Source organism: Panthera leo, chromosome E1, assembly GCF_018350215.1.
Source record: "Panthera leo isolate Ple1 chromosome E1, P.leo_Ple1_pat1.1, whole genome shotgun sequence".
NCBI classification, from domain to species: Eukaryota; Metazoa; Chordata; class Mammalia; order Carnivora; family Felidae; genus Panthera; species Panthera leo.
This window is the reverse complement of record NC_056692.1, coordinates 13,929,518-13,951,240: the sequence shown is the minus strand read 5'-3', so window position 1 is coordinate 13,951,240 and position 21,723 is coordinate 13,929,518. Positions and strand designations below refer to the sequence as shown.

The following is a 21,723-nucleotide window of genomic DNA, read 5'->3' as shown; positions in this document are numbered from 1 at the left end:
TGTCACTTAAGTGACCAGGGCAGCTGGAAATGATGCAGCAGGGGGGCCAAAGCAGCAGCCTCTCCTCAGCCCCGATTCCCTGTGGCAGGTGCTGGGCCTGCTCCCTGAGGCCTCGTGTGCTCTGACTTGATGGGTTGCAGGAAGTAGATGTGGCAAGGCCCTTCCCCACACCCAGACTCCTTCATTAGATGCCTCTGGATTCTTTGAATTTTTTTCCCCCAATGAGTATGTAATGATATTTATAATAAAAATGTACAATTCAGAAATAGAGTGATGGCCTCTCACTCAGTGATGTCCTTTTTAAAAAAAATATTTATTTTTGAGAGAGCACAAGTGGGGAAGGGGCAGAGAGAGGGGGACAGAGGATCTGAAGCCGGCTCCATGCTGACAGCAGTGAGCCTGATGCAGGGCTCGAACCCACGAACTGCAGGATCTTAACCCGAGCTGAAGTTAGATGCTCAACCGACTGAGCCGCCCAGGTGCCCCTCAGTAATGTCCTTTGAAATAATCCAGGATAGGTTATTTGTATTTAAAAGATATTTCTGTAGGGAGTTAGCAAATGAAAAGCAGCTTTCTCTTGAAAAAAACCCAAGAACCAAAATAACTCATGTCAGGCTCTCTTCCCAAGCAGCATATCTTTTGGGCATCACGTTGGTCTAGGAGGAAACCCTCAAGGCTCTTGAACTACTCTTTTCCCAACAGAATTTAGCCAATGATTCCAGTGTCTGAGCCGCCAGCTCTCAGAGACCAGGGCTACTGCGGTGGGGAGCCATTTAGAACTTGCCACCCAGGGTCCCTTAGAATCCTAGCTTTGCCACTTACTTGCTGTAGGACCTTCCACTTAACCTCTCTAAGCCTCAGTTTTTTTATGTGTAAAATGGGAGCATGGTTCTGTACCTCCTTCATAGGGTTGTAGAAAAGATTAAATGAAATAATGCTTGTCAAGAGCTTTACATTGTACTACATGAATATTAGCTAGGATTATGATGAGGATGAGGAAGTACGGATATTTTTATTATCTTTACCATCCATGTCCAGAGGAGTAATCCAAGATCAAGGGAGTGACATGAGCTTAGACCAAACTAGCGGGGAATGGGTTTACTCTGCCTCTGCCTCTTGAGCAGGAAGTTGAGGTCAAAGTAACAATCTGGTCTACTCAGCCAAATTGCAGTGGAGGTAACACTGGCCTGTCCCATGCTGCTCTTTTAGCCCTCCAGCTCTCAGGGTCTGTGAGCTCCTCATTTTGTTTATCCACTGTTTAGTTCATTCAGTACCGGTCACTATGCTGGGGGCTGGCCTGGCAGGCAGGGTTCATGTCAGAGACCAGGGAAGCGGCCTGGACAGGGGCAGCCCATCAAGGCCCTCTGTTCTCACTGAGTCAGGAGGTGAGCCTGGCCAGGGGAGTGAGTTTCTGTTCATTACTTGGAGATCTTGGTTATCCAGTGTGCTCTGGGTTGCCAAGTTCTTTTTCTGAACCTTCCAGTCATACCACACTGCAAGGGTCATGCCTGTTTTCCAGTGTGTTCCTGGAGGCATGCACAGTTATCTTGTCCTTCCTTTCCTAATTTCCCGGGGAAAGAAGCTAATGCTAGGAGGAGGCAAGAGGGCTGATATCACAGGTTTGGTTCATCGGCATTAGATTCTGGAGGTTGGATTGGAGCATGTTGGTAAGGTGAGATCGCAGCCCTGACCCCCTGGGCTGAGTCAGCTATGCTTGGTTGCTTGGCTGCAGGTGGACCCCTTGCCCTGGCCATTCATCTCCCAGTGATGTACCATGGTCACACACAGGAAAGGGCGAGAATGAAAAGGGGCCACGTGCTCTGTCTCAGTGTTGGAAAACAGCTCCAAGCATTTGTCTTTCTAATGAACGAAGCTTTCAGAGATTGGGAATAGCATTATTCATTGAAAAGACTACATATTTACCCTGAAATTCTATGGTCTGTCTCCACCGAGACTCAGTTGTTTGAGCCAGTGATGAAACTCTATAACTGGCGTGTTCCTGAGTAATAACATATTCAGAAGAGTTAAGAGTTAAGAGGCAGAGTCTGGGAGTGTGGTGGAGTGATAGCTTAGCGAGGTGAGCCCAAGTCCGGCAGATAGTTGGGTGGTTCCTTAACATGGATGGTTTAACACACACCTATGCTGGGCATGAGGATGTGGGGCTTTTTCGCTCCTGGGGTCTACTAGGAATTCTGCCAAGACTTGGGACCACGTAGTAAGCAGTGTATCCTTATGTTAGCCTCATTTTTTGGTTCAATAGTCGAGCTTTACTTACTATGATTGTGTAAGAATCGCTTATTGTTGAGCCAAGGAGGGCACTATAATTATGTTTCCTTTCTTGTAGAAGTTTTTATTTTTCCCGGAGTTAGTGATTAATGCGTTTCTTCCATTAGCATAGTTTTCTGTGTACTTATTTTTGTTTTTCTGTTTTACTATTTTTATTTATTGTCATAATTCCTTGAGTAGTCTTTTTTTTTTTTTCTACCAAGAGTTTGCACCTATTAGATATCCTGTTAGTTCTGTTCTTTTCATCAGGAGGCTTCACTTCCAGAGCCCTCTATCCCCTACTGCACCTGTTATGGTAAAAGGATAGCCATTTTATTAGGCACAAAATCTGTAGGTTAGAATTTCAGGTAGGGCACATCAAAGGTGGATGGCTCATCTCTGCTTCACAATGCCTGAGACCTCATCCTGGATGGCTCAGATGGCTGGAGATGGCTGGGATGCTCAGCTGGGGCCATACGTCTGGGGCCTCAGTTCTGGCTTGGTTCCTAGGTTTCTCTTGTCGCATCTGCTGCGGCTGAAATGTCCAAAATGGTTTCTTCACGTGTGTGGTGTGGACTGGATGTCTGGAACATCTGGAATTTGGCTGGTATCTGTATCTCCATGTGACTGGCCATAGGACGGTAGTCTCAGGATAGTTGGACTTCTTACATGCTGGCTGTTTTCCCTAGAGTAAATGTTCCTAGAGATCGAGGTGGAAGCTTCAAGGGTTCCTGTGACTCAGCCTTGGAAGAAGTTAAGTAATGTTATTTCTGTCCCATTCTGTTGTTCCAAACTGAGTTACAGGGCCAGCACAGGTTCAAGGCAAGGGGAGGTACACGGGCATCCGCATCAAGAGATATGCTCATCAGGAAGCCAACTTTGGAGACTAGCTACCACAACTCTCTTTCTTATCCGTTACTTCTTCCTGGAACCATTTTTGGTCAGGTATTGGATCCTCTCATGTTTTTATCTTTATCTTTTCTTTTTCATTTTCCACATCTTTGTCTTCTTGTTCTTTTTTGGGAACTCTGACTTAGTCTTCACATCATGTTTTTATTTTCTAAGATCTCTTTCTCTCCTGATCATTCCATTTTTTTATAGCATTCTCTCCTTGTGTCATGGATACAAAATCTTGTCTTATCTCTCTGGGGATATTACTTTATAGTAGTGTTTTGGGGTCCCCATTGGTTCCTTGCATTGTCTGTTACCTTCGGGTTCCTCTTGATTATTTTGACATCTCTCCCTGATGCTGGAGTCTTTCCTCAAATGTCTGGCCATCCTTGGCTGTCTCTCTGTACCCAAGAGTGAGGCACTAGGAAGTGGATTGGGAACTGTGTGCTTGGGCTGGCCTGCCACCTGGGAGCTTCCATGCAGGGTGATGATTAGGTAGCAAACTGCCCTTTCCATTGGAGTCCAGATGTCTTTTCTCAGGGATTGTTGCTCAGTTTCTTATGGTGGTGAGGGTTGGCAAGGTCATCTGGCAGCTGAGGAAGTGACAGGTTGGGAGGCTGTCCAAAGGCTCTGTGTCTTAAGTATCAAACACTCCGCTGGGGTCATTCCAGCCCATCTTCCAGGCACAAGCCATCTTTTATAGGCTGGATTTTCCTCTTCTGTTACATTTGCTCTTGTCATTTCACACTTAAAAAAAAAACTGTTATTTTAAGGGGCTTTAGAAGAAGCAAAATAAATGCAGGTAATCAGTCTGATATGTTCATCATGGAAGTTTCAACAGAGACAGATATAGTCTGTCTCTACTTCTATGTTCGTATCCATATCCATATTTATATCTATCTCTCCTAAAAGAAGTGAGAGAGAACTACTTAAAAATTATTTTTTGTTAGGGTGCCTGGGTGGCTCAGTCAGTTAAGCATCCATCTTTGGCTCAGGTCATGATCTCATGATTCGTGGGTTCGAGCCCTGTGTCAGGCTCTGTGCTGACAGCTCAGAGCCTGGAGCCTGCTTCGGATTATGTATCTCCCTCTGTCTCTCTGCGCCTCCCCTGCTCACGCTCTGTCTCTCTGTGTCTTTCAAGAATAAACATTAAAAAAAATATTTTTTGTTGTGATGCATGCCATACATCTAAACTGAATTATGCAGTAAGCCCCCACGTACTTGGCATCCAGGTCATGAAATACTAACAGGCTGGGAAAATGCTGATATTCTGTGCTTTTGTGGCTCCATGGTTTGTGATATTGGTTCTGAAGCTATCTGAGGCCGTGACCCTGTGAGCTGGCCATCTTTGCCCTGACCATGATGTGGCTCCTTCAGCTGAGGCCAGACGGTGCCAAGCAGAGTGGCTGAGCGCTGAGGCTGAGCACGTGAGGGAAGCTGTTTCCAGGTGATACAGTGCGTTTAGTCTGGATGACACACGTACCCGCACCTCTCTTCTCCTCACTCCTGACTCTCTGCTAAGGCTTCTGTACTTTCCTGATCCCTCCTGGGTTTCCCAGGACCCCCTGACTTGCGGTGTGTCCAGAATGAACGCTTTATCATCTGCCTTTCACAAACCTAGTTCTTCTCCTCAGATGTGTCATGTTCGAAGCACCCATCACTTGGTTTTCTGACACCCAGCCTTTTAGCTTCTCTTCTTCCTACTGTATCACTAAATGACCTTTTTTTAAAAAAGTTTATTTATTTTTGAGAGAGAGAGAGCGAGCGAGCATGGGGGAAGGGGCAAAAAGAGAGGGGGGCTGAGGATCTGTGCTGACATCAGACAGCCCAGTGTGGGGCTCGAATTCACAAACTGTGAAATCATGACCTAAGCCAAAGTCAGAAGCTTAACTGAGCCACCCAGGTGTCCCCCAACACCCAAATTTCTGACTCCGTGACTCTTGGGCCCACACCACACCCCTCAGAGTCTGCGCTTACTCATGTGTGAGCCGTATGGCGTCAGTCAGTCCTAAAAGTTGTCTGTTGGGTAAGGCTTTTCCCAGGAGTGTGGAGATGTGCCTGTGTGTGTAGGCTGGTCCATCAGCTCTGAGATGTAATACAGGAGGCTCACTTGTCCCTAACCAGGGGCCATAGCCGGGTCTCCAGGGCGGGGTCACCCTCCTGTCCTGTTCCTCCTGGTGCCTGTCCTTTTTCTTACCTCTGGCCCAGTCGAGGGATTCGGGGCCCTCCTTGCCATCCTCACTCAACACATCTGGAGAGAAGCCAGCGTGTTCTTTGAAGCTACAGGCACGAAGTATCACCCAGAACTCCCCTTGGTCCCATGTGTAGCCCCCTTTCATTGCCCAGGGTGTGGCTTATTCACCTCCTGTGCTGCCCTGGGTTCTGCTGTCAGTGCATTCCTTATGGGGGACCCACAGACCCCGTGGATGGACCCCTGATGCTCATGCCTTTTTTTTTTTTTTTTTTTTTAATAAGCGCTATGCCCAACATGGGGTTTGAACTCATGACTCCGAGATCAAGAGTCGCATGCTCTGGGACACCTGGCTGGCCCAGTTGGTAGACCGTGCAACTCTTGGTCTTGGGGTCTTGGGGTCATGAGTTCAAGCCCCACGTTGGCTGTGGAGATTTGTTTTAAATATCTTAAAAAAATAAAAAGAGTTGCATGCTCTACCAACTGAGCCAGCCAGGCACCCCGACATTCATGCTTTATAAATATGTGTCTCTAAACCAGCTGTGCCTCCTGATAGGTTCTTCCTGAGATGTGACCTGCTCACTTTTTGCACACTCGTGCTGAGGTGATTTGGGAACTGCGCTCTCTGGAGAACAGGAGAGAGGCTGCCTGTGGGATTTGGGCACCTCCCCTTGCCTCTCCAGGCCTCGATGTCCTTGTCAGTGTGATTAGGCTGTTGAATGGTTTCTAATGGTTTCTCCCAGGGCTGCTGGTCTGTGTCCATGAACCCCAGGATTGGGTGTGCATGGTGGGGGTGGGGGTTTGCCATTTTGCATCCTTGGGGAATTTTGAGTCATCAAAGGTCCAGAGTTGGGGTCCGAATCTCCAGGAACCAATTAGAGTGTGCACGGGGATGGGACATGACACCAGAGTCAACCATGCCAGATGCTTCCAGGTGAGCAGTGCCTGCTCTTCTCAAGGGGAACCGGTGGGGCACTGGTACTCACTCCCTTCGCCTGCTGGCACCTCTCACTCCCGAATCCTGTGCCCCCTTGTGTCCCCTCGCCTCCCCGCCAGCCCCGTGGGGCTCTGTTCTTCTCCGCTTCCACATCGGCCCCAGCACAGGACAGACGTTAACTCCCTCACCTCTCCGTCTGTCCCTTTGGGGCTTGGAATCAAGCCATGCGCATGTGCCAAGAGCCTGGTGGCCCCCACACAGTGGCTGGGCTCTCCTGTCCCTGCCTCCCAAGCTTAGGGTCCAAAGTACGTGGGCATCCGAGTTCCCCCAGGTTTGAAGCTGTCCCTGCCTCCTCTCTGTGCTCAGATTCACTTTCTGCCTTGACCCCCCTCCCCTGCGCCCACTCCCTCCCCCCTCATTTGATGGCTGCCTTGGCAACAACGACAGTGGCCAGGTATCATGTTTTTGCTGTGTGCCAGGCACTGTGCTAAGTGCTTTATAGGCTTATTCAGGCCACTGGTGAGGTGGGTATAGTTACACCATTTTACAGATGTGGAAACTGAGGGGCATGGAGATGAAGTGACCTGACCAGGGTCACATAGCTAATCGGTAAGGCTGGAATTCAAATCCAGGCTTGTTGGGCCATAAAGCCGGTGCTTTTGATCTTACTGTACACACTGCCCACCTGCCTTGCTTGAGGCCAGAGCCTGGTTCTCTCTACTCCATCCAGCCTGCTGCCCGGGTGACTGGCCATGCCTGCACGGAGCCTCTCAAGGTGCTTCCAACCATGGGGATGCCCCAGCACTGCTTGCTGCCAGAATGAGGGTTATGTGATTGTGTGCTGGGTCTGGGGTCTCTGTAGCCGGCAAGGCAGACTCCTCTGGGTATGGACCTCAGCCTGCACCCGGCCTGGTGTCCCCTGCTCATCCGTCCCCCTGGCCCGCCTTACCCAGGGACCACATAAGTATCTGCCACCATAAAAACTGTCAAGACACTAGCCCTCGAGGAGTTGAACACGATTTTCTGAGTCCTGTTCAGGGAACGGGCGTTGGGAGTTAGCCCGCCCATTCTGCAGATGAGAAAGCGGAGAGACTGAGACTTTGAGGTTCAGCTCGTCAGGCTTCTAATTCTTCTTTCCTCTTATTGTGTCTGATTCTTACGATGATTTCTCATGAATCTTTTATATTATGTTATTTCCTATTGTTTATGGTTTAGTTGGTTGTATAGGATGGGGAAATGTGATCAGCTAGAACTCAGAAGATCTCTCCAAATCAGTGACAGTGCAGGTACTCCTGAGGGCTGGGAGTGGGGACGAAGGGCGTGGCTGGGATCCCAGTCAGTGTCTGAAGCATTGCCGCACAGGCAGAGCTTGCACAGCCCGGGGCCCTGCGGGCACCAAAGGGCAGCCGGAGAGGACAGTAAGCAGAAGTGACAGAACTAGAGTCCAGTTAGCCCCTTCTCTCTTGTTCGTTTTTAAAAATTCAGTTTTAATCTACATGCCATAACATTCACCCTTTTATACCCAATGCTTTTTAGTGTATTGACAAAGTTGTACAACTGTCACCAGCATGTAGTTCCAGAACATTTTTATCACTTTGGAAAGAAACTCCCCGTTCCTCTCCATTCTCTGTCTGCCCCTGGTGACTGCTAGTCTACTTTCTGTCTCTGGATGTGCCTGTTTTGGACATTTCACGTAAATGGAATCATAATAACATGTGGCCTCTTGTGTCTGGCGTCTTTTCACGTAGCGTAATGTTTCCGAAGCTCATCCACGCTGTGGCATAGGTCAGTACTTTGTTCCTTTTTATGGCTGAATAATACTCCATCCACAGACCACATTTTGTTTATTCATTCATTGCGTGCGGACACGGGGTTCTTTTCACCTTTTGGCTGTTGTGAATGGTATGCCTCATTCCTTTTTGGTTGCGTTTTCCCGGGAAGCTTCTTATAGTGGCCAACTGTCTGCATTCCTTTAGCTTGGCTATTTGGAAAACGGGAGAAAACCCAGCCAAGCATGGCTGGGTGGCTGGGGACCTGGTGGGGTGAGAGATGCAGAGGGGGTTTGTGGGTTTGGGAGAACTCTCTTCCGGAGGAAGGCTTAAACCTGGCCCCAGAGCCATCTGCTGATAGGTGAAAGGTTTTCCTGTTGATTATTAACCAGTGGTTATGCTCCTGAGAGTAGTTCCCTGGGGCTAGCATGGGTGCTTATTTGAGATGCCAGAAATGTTTTCAGAGACATTAAACAGTCCTGGACCCTCACTTCTCTCTCTCTACTCGGAGACCAGATCACCATTTTCTGGGTTATAGTAACAATAAATATGATGAAAATAACAATAGTCTACGTTTGTATAGGATTTTATGTTTTATTTCACGGCCATTACATTTAATTCCTCAGAACATCATCACCCCCATCTTTGCAGATGTGGAGAAGTGAGGTAACCTACCCAAGGTCATGCAGTGGGGTGGTGGGTGGAGCCAGACTGGAACCTGGGAGTCCCTTGATCCCTAGTGGAGGGCACTTTCATAGAAGTGTGGGGGACATGGCGGCTGCGGTGGCCTCAAATGGTCTAGGGTAGAGAAATCGAAGCTGGATAGGGAGGAGCTGGAGGCCAGGGTACTGTAAGTAGGGCCCCCACCTGGGGTGTGTCCAGTGCCCTGTGAACAGTCCCATCTGGTGACCCATCTCCTGGCTTTCTCAGCTTCTCCCAAAGGCTCTCTGATCACTTCCTCCAGAGGTTTGCATTTGGCTAAAGCCAGCCAGGCCCTCTCCCAGCTGCCCCAGGATCGCCCATGCTTCTGGGGAAGGAATCCCAGAGCAGAGACCCTCAGTGGCAGATGGTTTTGGGGCAGAGGGATGCTGCGTGGGTAGCACCTCCAGGACCCCCGGAGGCTGGAGGAGGCCCCTGACCCTCCCATTCCTGCCTGTTTTACCACCTTTCTCTTTTAGCTGTCTGTATGATCTTCTTCCTCCCTTGTCTGCCGCCTCTCTGTTCTCCCTGGCGCCCCCCCCCCCCGCCCCATGGGTCCCATGTCATCAGAGCTGTGTATGAGCATTCAGCTGGCTTGGCCAGTGAGGCAGTTTCAGACTCAGTGCCGTGATAATGTCAGGATCACCGTGGGTCTCAAGAAAGTTGTTATAAGTAATAGTAAGGACACCACCTCTGCTAATAATTTGCCTTATGCTTCTAATAAATGAGAGCAGACTGAAGGTTATCTCTTGGTGTAATCGTGTCACTTTCACCGACTTATGTATGATTTGTTTGCCAGTTCTCTCGGCTGGAATGGCGCTGAGCACCGAAGTTCTTACTCGTCTTATCACAGTACCAGCTGGTGACTGGGCTGGGCCTGGCTGTCCCTGGGAGGGTGGCTCCCAAACGAATGTCCTTGGTTGTGAGGGCGGGGGCAGGACGAGGTTGAGCCCAGCTGACCATGGCTGGGGTGATGACGCTGAAGCAGGGATTTCATCGTCTTTGTTTTTGGTCCTCCAATTACAAGGCCGAGGCTAGCACCTGGGACTTGGGTAGCACATTTGTCTCCCGGGGCTGCTGTAACCAAGTGCCACGGACCTGCACCTTAAGACAACAAACCTTTGTTGTCTCTATTCTGGAGGCTAGAAGTCCAAAATCAAGGTGTCAGAGGGGCCTGCTCCTTCTGCAGCCTCTGGGGTAGACTCCTTCCTTGCCTCCTACAGCTTCTGGCGGTGGCTGGCAACCCTCGGTGTTCCCGCCGCCTCTTTCCAGTCTCTGCCACTATTGTCATGTGGCGTTCTCCCTGTGTCTGTGTCTTCACATGGCTACCTTCTCCTCTCGTAAGGACACCAGCCAGATTGAATTAAGGGACGGCCCTGATGATCTCTTGATTACATCTCCAAATAAGGACACATTCATGGGGCCTGGAGGTTAGGACTTCAGCATATTGTTTGGGGGGGACGTGATTCAACCCATAAGAGGCGGTTGGCTCTTGATTAAGTACCTTTGGCTCCTCGGAGTTGAGCGTGGGGAAGGGGACACACGTCCCCTCCCCTCCCATAGGCCACTTGAGCCGTCTATATATACCGATCAGTGAAGGGTCGATTTGCAGCCAAGGTCCTGGGTGTACTCTGAGTTCGGATCTTTCTGAGAGCAGCAGTCTTGCCTTCTACCTACCCAGGCATCACATCTGGTATCTCGGAAGAGCCCAGAACTGGTGCAAAGCTGCTAGCCCCTGGTGCCCATTCCTGCTCCAGCACTTTCCAGGCTCCAGACATCATTCAGGAAATCCTTCTGGCTGGAAGACACCCTGTGTTCCCCACAAATTGTCCTCACCACTCCCTGGAGACTGGTCCCAGGGGCTTATTCCAGCATCCAGGGAAAACGGGCTGGTGCAGGGAAGGCGGGCTCAGCCCAGGGAGCGTTGGGGGCAGTGGTCCTTTGCCTGAGACTCAGGGACCTTGAGTAATAATCACATCTGCTCTGGTCCCATGGGAGGGGACGTTGAGTACCTTAGGGAGAGAAGTGGACAGTGTGACTGTGTATCTGAGCGTCCTTTGACCAGCTGACCTGCCAGTGTTGCCCTCCTCTGGGATTAGTGTGTCTGGAGAGCCAGGACTGCTGTCAGGCAAGTTTGCCACAGCTCCCTCCAGCGGACTAGTCCAGAGGTCCTCAGCTAACCCCCTGCACAGCCCTGTAGACTTTGGGTAGGGGGCTTGCCTCCTCTGCCTTCCTTGCATGCTTCTTCCTCCTTGGCTGCCAGGCCCCAAGGGGAGCAGCCCTTGTCCATTCTCACCTGAGGGGACCCGAGGGTGGTGCCCCCATCCTTGATCATCTCCCTCCCGCCACTCCCTTTCCCCCACCATGGCTCTCAGAGGCTGGGCCCATTGAGGACGGAGCAGAGGCTGCAGGGGAAAAGGCAGAGTGACCGGAGGGGGTGAGTCTGTGCTGGGACGCAGCTCTGTGGGGTCCACAGGCAGGTGAGGGCCAGAGCAGCTGGGCTGGACCCCACGCCGGTTCCAGGCCATAACGGGGAGGCGGTGGCTCTGAGAGGTGGAAGGAGCCTCATGCATTCCTCACGTGTGTGTGTGTGCGTGTGTGCATGCACACACGTACATGTGCTGAGTCATGGCCCTGCTGGTTCTTGGGCCGGTTATAGTCTGGACTCGGAGGGAGGGGGTCCCCCACCTTTCCTGCCCTCAGAGAGAGACTGGGTTCAGGAAGACAGGAGGGGCAAGGCAGACGGAGGATCAGAAAGGGGGATTGACAGGCTGAGGTCAATGGGGTCATATGGATCCTCTGCCAAGACGTTCACGCGGTCTCCTTCCCTGGTTGCCTAGATGAGGATGAGGCATGGCCAGCTGCGGGGGCAGGCAGGGGTCGTGCCGGGGAGACAGGGCCCCGTGGCACCTGGCCTGTCTTCTTTTAGGTTGGGCCTGCCCTGTGGGCTGAGGGGAGCCAGGCTGGGGTGGTGTGTGGGTCTCAGGGCAAGGGCTGCCTCTGGAAAGGCAGGTAGGCCAGGCTCTGTGGGGAGGCCGGGCCTCTCTCATGAAGGAGGCTTGGGGTTGGGGCTGTGATCCCCGTTGGCAAGATGTGGGCTGCAAAGTACAAGAAGCATTCTGTCAAGGTGGCAGTGGGGGTCCTTTGGTCATTTAAGTGTGACCCAGGTGTCAGGCTGACTCTCTTGGCTGCTTCAGGGTGGAGCTCTAGAGAAGGAGACGGCAGCAGAGTTGGGAGCTTTGATGGCTCAGCCTGGTCTTCTTGGGCTTGTCATATCCGCACCTCTCGCTGCTGTCCCGGGAGATAGCCAGGGCACGTCCAGGACACCATAGTCCCTCGTCTGGGGCTCCCCCAGGTTCTGCCCAGCTGGCCCTGTTGCATAATCAATCGTTGCTCCGGAGACTTATCTCACTGCAAACATCGTGCCTGGTGATGAGACTGCGAACTAGCACTCCCTGGTCACCGGCAAGGGCCAGATGGCAAGTGGGGAGTGTGTGAGAGCAGTGAACTTGTCACAGTCATGTTGTCATGGTGACATAACTCTGTTTAGCTGCTTCTCCATGGTCCTAGCCCACGTGAACTAAAATAAGTTCTACCTGCAGCTTACACAGCAGGCAGCCCCATCCTCCGGAGGTCAGCTCTCTGGCCCTGGTGTGTGTGTGGGGTGGGGGAGGGGGCGGGGGGAAGGGGCAAAGGGTACCCAGGAAGGATGAATCACAAATGTTTATGCTCCTCTTCTGTCTCTGTCTTTTTGCTGGTCCTTAATTAAAATGTATTTTGAAATACATCTACTAAACGTATACATGTAGAGTATTTTGCTAACCCCTATAATTTTGACAAATGAAAAAACTTGAAGATAAACGGTAATTGCTACAGTTTTAGGGCCTAGTTATTTTCCACTGTGTCAAACTTTGCTGTTGTGGTAAAACAGTTAGTTTATTTTGATGCCTTGAAGCATTTGTTGGTGCCTTGGAGGCCCTTAGGTGTTGTGGGTCCCGTATGTCTTAAGAGTGGTGGCCCCGGTACATCAGTGGACATCATAGTCGCCTGGAGGGATCGTAAGACCCAGCTTCCTAGCCCCGTTGCTGGAGACTCTGGCATGCACCTGGGCATTTACATTTCTAACAAGTTCCCAGGTGATGCCCATGTGGCTGGTGCAGGAACCACATGTGGAATAGCCCCACTGGAGGGTTTAGGACATTCCAGCAGAGGATGCATTCCACTCTGGTTTCACGCAGTGTGTGTTAGACCGGGTCCTCATGCCCAGCTGCTCTTGGCAGAGAGGGAATGGCTCAGGCCCTGACTCATGTCTTCTGTGTTCTGTGGCCTCTTCACAGGAAGCAGGAGCTGGCCAACAGCTCGGATGTGACCTTCCCAGACCGGCCGCTGTCCCCTCCTCTTACTGCGCCTCCCACCATGAAGGTAAGAGGCTTAGAGTTGGTGAGTGGGAAGGGGAGGTGGCTGTCCCTTCAGTCCCAGGCCCGGCTACTTCCATCCAGTGGGAACCAGAGAGTGCCCTGACACTTCAGGAGGCAGTGTCCACTTGAGCTCACCAGTGTGGGAGGAAAGTGTGACTGAGGCTTGGGGGTGTCAGGGGCAGTGAGGAAATAGACTGGGGCTGAATGGGGTTGCAAGAGGCCTTGGGGAGCTGTGGGGTCCAGCACAAGGGACTCAGGCAGGAGTAAGTGAGGAGACTTGGAATGCAGCCTGGTGCCTTAAGGGACCACTGCCCAGGAGGGCTGCCTTGCTCTGGGGCTGGGGGAGGCGGGGGTCCTGTGGTGTGGGACCCTCCTGGGACTTGAATGGCACTTGCATGCTGGTCTTCCTGCCTCTGACTGGCCCTCCTGGGCTGGCCCTGTCATCCCCATGTGGGAGAGTTGCCCTGGAGCTTCTTGGGGTCAGTAATTCTTTTCCTATTCGCACTTCATTCACAAGTCTCTTTCCTGGGAGACTGTCTCCCAGAACCCCAGGCTATGACTACTCATTCCTGGAGAGGGCCTGAGGCAACCGTACCCTTCCCCCACCATGCCCTTCCCCCTTCATCTTTCAGCACCCCCCTCCCGCCCCCCCAGAATGGTTACAGGGCTGAGCTGGCTCTCAGGGAGGACTTAGGCTCAGCCAGTATTCCTGCCTAGGCAGCAATGCATCCCCTTTCTTCCCTCCCTCCCTCCCTCCCACAGTTTGCCAGGTGAGGACTAGCTCTAAAGAGGTCACCTGCTTCCTGAGTCATCTGAAGGGACATCTATGCCAGCCTCTATCTCTGTCCAGGGGGCTCTGCTGTGAAATGACTCACAAGGAAATGATTAAGCATCTCTCCCCTGTTGCTTTCTGCTGTCCCCCCTCTCCCCTGACCGATCTGCTGCACAGTGATTACCCACCCCCCCCCACCCCACCAAGAAGTGGATGAGAGCCACCGCTCCATTATCATCCCATACAGAATGCCCACCGCTTGGAGAGCTGTAGGGTGTGCAACAAGGGGGAATATCCTGGAATGACAGCCAGAGCCTGCCCTGGTTGGAATAGGTGGGGCGCAGGGCTGAGTGAGGACACCCCTGCTTTCCACCTGGAGGAGTACCCAGGGGCATTGACAGCCAGACAGCCTCTGTCAGCCAGTTTGCACGGAGTAATGCCAAGAAGCGTTCTGAGTGTCAGCCCCTTGGTCTGCAAGTTTGGATGTGGGATGCTTGTCACTGTGCTCATGGGTGGTAGGAGTTTGTGGGGAGAACCCTGAAAGTCTCCGAGGAGGAATCCCTGAGTTCTCTTGGCAGGCTTTACTTACTCACATGCTTATTTAATTCATTCAGCACCCAGTATTTGCTCAAATGTTGTATTAGTCAGGACTCTTGGGTACCAGTGACAGAAACATAAACTCACTTTGGCTTAAGCATGAAAGGGAATTTCTTGCTTTCTAATGGCAACTGTAGACTCCAGGCATGGCTGCATCTGAGATCTGTCTCTTTCCATCTCTCTTCTCTGTTGGTTTCATTCTTTGTCAAGCTCTGTCTCTGTGGTGGCAGGATGGTGACAGTAGCTCCTACCTGCTAAGTAACTTCAGTAGAAAGAAGAGTATCTTTCCCCCAGCAGTTCCAGCGGAAGTCTCAGGGAGGAAGCTTGAGGGCCTGGCTTAGGTCACCTGTCTGTCTCTGAACCAATCATTGCGGCCAGAATGATGGAGGCTCTGATTGGCCAGACCCAGGTCGCAGGCCCACTCTCTAAGCCCAAAGAACTGAGAGTGGGGGGAAGGGTGGTTCCTCAAAGAAAAATTAGGGTGTCATGAGGAGAAGATGGGGAGGTGGATGCAGGGAAGGCAAGACCAAACAGCTTTCTACCGCAAGTGCTGACCATGTGCCAGCAAAGCCCGTTGCTGAGTGCTGGGGACCTGGTGGCGAACAAGGCATCGAAGTGCCCGCCCTCCTGGAGCTTGTAGTCTAGCTAGGGAGATGAAAGTTGAAAAACTAACTTTAAGATGCAGGATGGACTGTTAGGTGTGATCAGTGTTCCAAAGGAGAAGCCCAGCATAGCTTGGGGACAATACAAGGGACGTGTGTGAGGGAATCCAACCTAACCTTGGAGAGGGTCAGGGAGGACTTCTTAGGAAAGGATGTTGAAGTTGAGCCCTGGGAATTGAGTAGGACTTCGTCGGGCAAAGATGCAGTCAGAGTGGAGGAGAGTGTTCCAGATGCTTGCTACTCAAAGTGAGGCCAAGGGACCGGCAAGGCCCGCATCATTTGGGAGCTCCTTAGGAGTGCAGACTCTCAGAATCAGCATTCCAGACTGCTATGCACAAGCACTGCTGCCGGGTCTGTAGGCCCTGGGACAGGAGGGACGGGGGCCTGAGGCGGGAGGGGCGGGGCCTGAGGCGGGAGGGAGGGCAGAATGGTCAGAGCATTCAGTTAGGGATGGAGAGGCAGACCCTTGCAAGTTTTGTTTATTTTATTATTATTTTTTTAATTTGGTCTGAGAACATTTTTGTATGTTGAAGTATAGTCGACACACAATGTTACACGAGTTTCAGGTGTACAGCATAGCAATCTGACAAGTCTCCGTGTCACGCGGTGCCCCCCACGAGTGTAGCTGCCGCCTGTCACCACACGCTGTTACAGCACCATTGACTATCTTCCCTATACTGTGCCTTTCTTTTTTTTGATGTTTATTTTTGAGAGAAAGAGAGAGTGTGGGAGGGGTAGAGAAAGAGAGAAAGAGAGAGAGAGACAGAGAGAGAGAGACAGAGAGACAGAGGATCTGAAGCAGGCTTCAGGCTGAGAGCACAGAGCCTGCTGTGGGGCTTGAACTCATGAACCTCAAGGTCACAACCTGAGCCAAAGTCAGATGCTTAACTGACTGAGCCACTGAGGCGCTCCTATGCTGTGCCTTTTATCCCCGTATTTATTTATTCTATAACTGGGAGCTTGTATCTTCTATCCCCTTCACTCAGTCTGCCCATCCTGCCCACCTCAACCCTTAGAAGTTTCGTTAAAGATTTTGCGCTTTATCCTAACTAAGGGCACTGATGTCATTGAAGATTTTAGCTAGAGCACTACCTAGATGATGCAACTTTTGGAAAATCACCCTGGCTCTTGGGCGGAGAATTTGTAGGAGGAGCAGAGTGGAAAGTGGGGTAGGGTTGGGAGGCCACCAAAGGAGTCCAGGGCAGAGGGGGTTAGGGAATGACGGTGGCCTGTCTCTGAGGGGTCTGTGGAGTTATTTGGAAGTGATCAGATCTTCGATTTCCTAGGAGGTAAATTGATGAGACAGGAGGATCTGCGGACAGGTAGGAGGCAAGGGCGGCTCCAGGTTGGGAACAACTGATGCATGGTACAGCCATTCTCTGAGATGGTGGACTCAAGAGGGAGGGTGAGGGCTCAAGTTCTAAGTGCTGTGTCGCACATGCTTGAGACACAAATGGGGGTGTCAGTGAGCCGCTGAGTATTTGGAGGCCAGACTCAGAAGAAGGGTCTGGATTGGAGGCAGGAATCTAGACCCATTCTTCTAGAGGTGGGAGTTAAAAGTTGGGGTGGAAGGTCAGGCAAGGGGCAGTGGGCGCTCCAGGGAGAGGGTGCGGTGAGAAGAGGAGAGATTCCTGGGGCGGCCCCTTGAGGGGCTCCCCCAGGCAAAGGCTGTGGTGGAGGAGGCTGGAGACCGGGTGGGAGGAGTATTTAACAAAGGAGGAATGGGCAGCTGTGTGAGCTGCTGCAGAGGCCAGGCGTGATGTGGAGCGTGCAGTGGCCTGGTGGCCTTGCTGCCGTAACTCAGAACAGTTCCGGGGAGGGAGGACTGGACAGCAGGCAGGGGTGTGTCGAGGAGTGAGTGGAAATGTTGAAAGAGAGGAACCAGGAGGACGCGTGGATATAGGAGGGAAGGGGCTGATCACGAATCTGGAGCACAAGGAAGAGTTTATTAGTGGACGTAGTGATTCATTCAAAAAATTACTTATGACTGTACTCTGGGTACCTGACCCTGCTCTGTTCTGGGCAGCACAGGGCCCAGCAGGCTGGCAGGGGTAAAGGAGGGCTGGCCTGATCGGGACCTCGGACAGCCTCAGAGCAGAGCAGCAACCTATGGGGCGAATGTACTGTCCAAAGCCCCAAGGCCAAGGTTAGAGCTGAGGACTCAGAGGAAGATGTCGGGGGTCACCCCGAGGACTCACAGTGGTGTCAAGGCCCTTCTGTGGTTGGTGTCTGTGTGTGTGTGTGTGTGTGTGTGTGTGTGTGTGCGTGTGGTGTACCTGGACTTAAAAGTCTCTTTATGACTGTTACTTGGATTTATTCTGTGGCAAGGACTTAGCCTGTGGCCGCGGGTAGGAGGCTGGCTGTGGCAAGGATATTTTTTGTCCTTTGGCAAAGCAGACTGACTCATGTGGTCACAACCACAAGCCTCACGCCAGCCTGCTCATCGCGAAGGGAGCGTCCCTTTTGTGACTGCACTTACCGAGTCATGTTGCTGGTCATCCTGACACCTCCCTGCATGGAACTCCTTGAGGGCTGCGACCGCCCTGTTCTCTGAGTCCCCTGGCTGGGGTGGTGCCTGGTGGATGTTTATGCCTTGTGGGCTGTACGGGACATCCAGGTCGGAAGAGCCTGTGTTTCATCTGCTGCTTCTCTGGTTTCGCTTGAATGTTACATCCCAGCAGACTCTTTGTCTCTAGGTAATGCTTTTCTAAATTAAGCCCTTGCACATGTGTTCTTAAAGATGCGGCCTGAGGCTCCCTCCTTCCTCGTCAGTCTTAGGTGGGGTCTCACCTGCACGGATTGGGTTGGTGCTTGTGATGTCCATGTCCAGGGCGGGATCGGGCCTCCGCTTTGCTGATACCTTCCGACATCCCTAGGTTATTATTGCACACTGAGGTCTGAGACATTCAGGGTGGGGCCGGATTCTCTCCAGGGTCTCCGGCCCTGGGGGCTCTGTGGCACTGCCCCTGCCCCACTCCCGGCATCTGGGCAGCAGGGGCGGGTCTCCCCTGGTTCCCTTGGCCCCACAGGCCTGGGGCAGGGGTGGCAGGCACACCCTTTTGGTGGATTAGCTTGGGAGTCACAGAATGTCAGGGATGGATGATGATTCATTTCTTTTGTAGGTAAATTGGGTGGGAAATTAGACTCCCCCTGAAGATAGTTGTGTTTCTCCTGTGGTCCAAATTCCAGGACCCAAACCAGTTTTGGGAAAGTGCTCCCCGCATCCGGCTCCTCACAGCCAGGACAGCCGCTGGTCTGGTCTGTCCTCCCACCAGGAGGGGACTTCCGGGACAGAGGAAGCCTCCAGCCTCCCCAGGCCAGGCCTCTGCCCCCGCTGGGTGCCTGATGCAACTGGTCTTCACTCCCCCTCCCCCGCCCCTTTGCTGTTTGTGTTTTTCAGGGTTTTTTTTTCTTTTTCTTTTTTTTCTAATATGAAACTGAGAAAAAGCAACCAAAGAGATGCTAAGCAGATGGGCTGAACGAGAGCCCAGTTCCAGCCCGAACTCACACTGTGGATGGTGCAGGGTGGGCTGGGAGAGGGGTTTGGGGCTGTCTCCCTGGGAATGCTGTGGATTGCTTCCAGGTCCACAGTTTTTATGATCTGATTTCCGTGCCCAATGGATCAATAGGCATTTGGAGACGGCTCACTGTGTGTGCCCAGCGCTATGCTGGGCTCTGTGGGGTCAAACCGAGGCCACAGTCCTCATCCCTCAAAGAACCTGCTGTCTACAGGGGGCCTTAACTGAGCAGAAGAAACCATATGGCTCAGCATGTGACAAGCTCAAATGTGTCATGTGGCTCCTCAGTGGGGTGGAGAGGAGTGAGGGTGGCTTCTTGGGGAGGCGGGGTGGGGGAGGCGGAAGGACCCTGATGGCAAGTGTGGGGTTGGGCTAACCCCCTGGGACTGACCGGAGACGACAACCTTTCTGGGCTTCGTGAAGTGAAGGGTTGGGGTGGACCCTCCCGATTCTCTCCCAGCTCCCAGTAAATGTGCTGGGCGTTTCGTTGAAGGTGACATTGCTGGGACTTCTTCTGACCTTGATCTGAACTGTTGTACTTGTCTCTGGGTCTCCACTAGGCCTGGAGTGGCCTGGGATGCTGGGAGGTGACCTTTTCTCAGTCTCCTCCATCCTCCCTTGAGTGAGTCTGAGGGCAGCCCCTTCCCCACCTTCTCGAGCCCCCTTTGTGCGAACATCAGGGCAGCCCCCCACCTCCCTCACACCTTCTCCAGTCCCGTTTGTCTGAGTCTGAGGGCAACCCCCTCTCACACTTTCTCCAGCCCCCTTTGTGCCAGTCTGAGGGCAGTCCCTCTCAGACCTTCTCTCTTCTAGAAGATGACAATGGGGGCCTGGGGTTCCTCCTGTGGAGATGAACAGGAAGTCTCGTTCCTACATTGCTCCTGTGGTACTCTGCTCTCTATGACTCATTAATGCTCTCAAAACCCTCAAGGGTAGGTCAGGAGGGTATTAGTTTCCAGATGCCAGGGAAGAAAACGGAGTCCTAGGAGCCTTCTTCTCTGCACCCTCTTCATTCCCTTTGGGCAGAGTTGTGCAGGTTCCTTCTCACACCCTCCCAGGCTCATGCTTTAAGGTGTGAGAGGGACTGCCCTCAGACTGGCACAAAGGGGGTTGGAGAAGGTGTGAGAGGGACTGACCTCAGACTGGCACAAAGGGGGTTGGAGAAGGTGTGAGAGGGACTGCCCTCAGACTGGCACAAAGGGGGCTGGAGAAGGTGTGAGAGGGACTGCCCTCAGACTCGCACAAAGGGGGCTGGATAAGGTGTGAGAGGGACTGCCCTCAGACTCGCACAAAGGGGGCTGGAGAAGGTGTGAGAGGAACTGCCCTCAGACTGGCACAAAGGCTCCCATCAGCCATTCACTCCCCACGGGGGCAGGGCTGAGCTTTGCTCTTGGACTTGTAGCTGGCTCGTAGCTGGTCCCAGGCCCCAGGCCCAACGCCAGCCCTTTAGTTTGTTCCTGGTTCCTGCCTCCTCTCTTCTGTCCATGCTTGGAAGGGAGACTGCTCCCCTGCTCCATTAGGGTTGGGTGAGGGGGTGTCAGCCCCCCGCTGAGATCTACCAATTTTGTATGGATGAGGTACAGAAGCATTTGTGGGAAGGATATTGGGGACCTTCTTGGGGCACAAGGGCTCAAGGACATAGCAGGAAGGTTTGGTTTCTCCCTTTCAAGCCCTGGAGGGGCATGTGAGAATTAGGAGACATATTTGTTCCCTCATTACTACTGCGGCAGAGGTTCTCGGTGATGCTCTGGGCCCTGGGAGGACTGTCTCTGGTCCCCACACAGACCCCATTTATGTCACCTGTGCAGATATCATCCCCTTGGGAGCTACTTCCCAGGAGCCCAAGGACAGTGTGGCCATGAGAAAGGACTTGCCTGCATCTGTGTCTGCGGGGATGCACCTCGGAGGCTTTAAGAACGTGGAGGTGTTTCTGTGTGCACCACCTGCAGAAGCCATGCCTCATGCGTGCATATGTGCACACACGTATGTTGTCCTGATTTTGTTCATGCTTTAAGGCCAACTAGCTTACACTTCTTGCACATCACTTTAGGTGTAACTGCTTTTTAAAAAATGTACTTACGTTGAAATGCGTAAATCTTAACTTTACACTTTTACTAATATGTTCATGTGACCTATACCAGATTCAGAGATAGGAAATTTCTGTGTCCCCAGAATGTTCTACTGTGTCCCTTTCTAGTTATCCTCCTCCACACCCCACGACTTGCCCCTGCCGCAGAAGCAACCAGGGCTCTGATTTTTTCCACTATGAGTTTATTTTGCCTATTCTAGAGCTCATTTGAAAGGAATCCTATATTATGTATTCCTTTGTGTCCAGCTCCGCCTAAGATCTATGAGGTCTGCTCGAGCTGCCAGTGTGTTGGTAGTTTGTTCCTTTTTATTGCCATTGTATGAATGTGCCACAATTTGTTCATTCTCCTGTTGAGGGACATTTGGGTTATTTCTAAGTTTTGGCTGTAATGAATAGCCAAATGCTATGCACATTCTGATTTGCTTTGTTTTGTTTTGTTGTTTTTGTTTTTCGGAGATGTGTTTTCATTTCTCTCAGGTAAATATCTAGAGTGAAATTGCTGGGTCAACAGGTAGGTGAATGGTTAACCTTATACGTACCTGCCAATTGCCAAATGGTTGTACCGTTTTACATTCCCACTGGCGATGTTATGAGAATTTCGATTGCTCCACATCCTCGTCAACATTTGCCATTGTCAGTCTATTTAATTTTAGCCACTTGAGTGGGCATGTAGGGGCATCTCATTGTGGTTTTAGTTTGCGTTTTCCTGGTGACTAATGATGCTGAGCATTTTTTCACATGGTTGTGGACTGTCTCATAGTTCCTTTTGCCCTGTGTTCCCCCTTAAAGTCGGGTTGTCTTCTTGTAGCCATTCTTTACTTAGTAGGGATACAAGTTCATTACTTTTTTTTTTTTTAAGATTTTGTTTTTAAGTAATCTCTACACCCAGTATGGGTCTCAAACTCACAATGCTGA

General features: G+C 51.7%; 1 protein-coding gene across 5 annotated transcripts in view; it reads left to right on the top strand.

Moving 5' to 3' along the window:
- RAP1GAP2 (RAP1 GTPase activating protein 2) overlaps positions 1–21,723 on the top strand; it is a 191,363-nt gene that overhangs the window by 74,550 nt on the left and 95,090 nt on the right. For all 5 annotated transcript variants that reach the window (XR_006196347.1, XM_042914756.1, XM_042914755.1 and 2 more), the window contains exon 3: positions 13,090–13,174. Coding sequence is in view for 4 of the 5 variants with exons in the window: in XM_042914756.1 (XP_042770690.1) it covers positions 13,090–13,174 (85 nt within the window). In the remaining variant the exon portion in view is untranslated. The remainder of the gene's footprint in view (positions 1–13,089; positions 13,175–21,723) is intronic.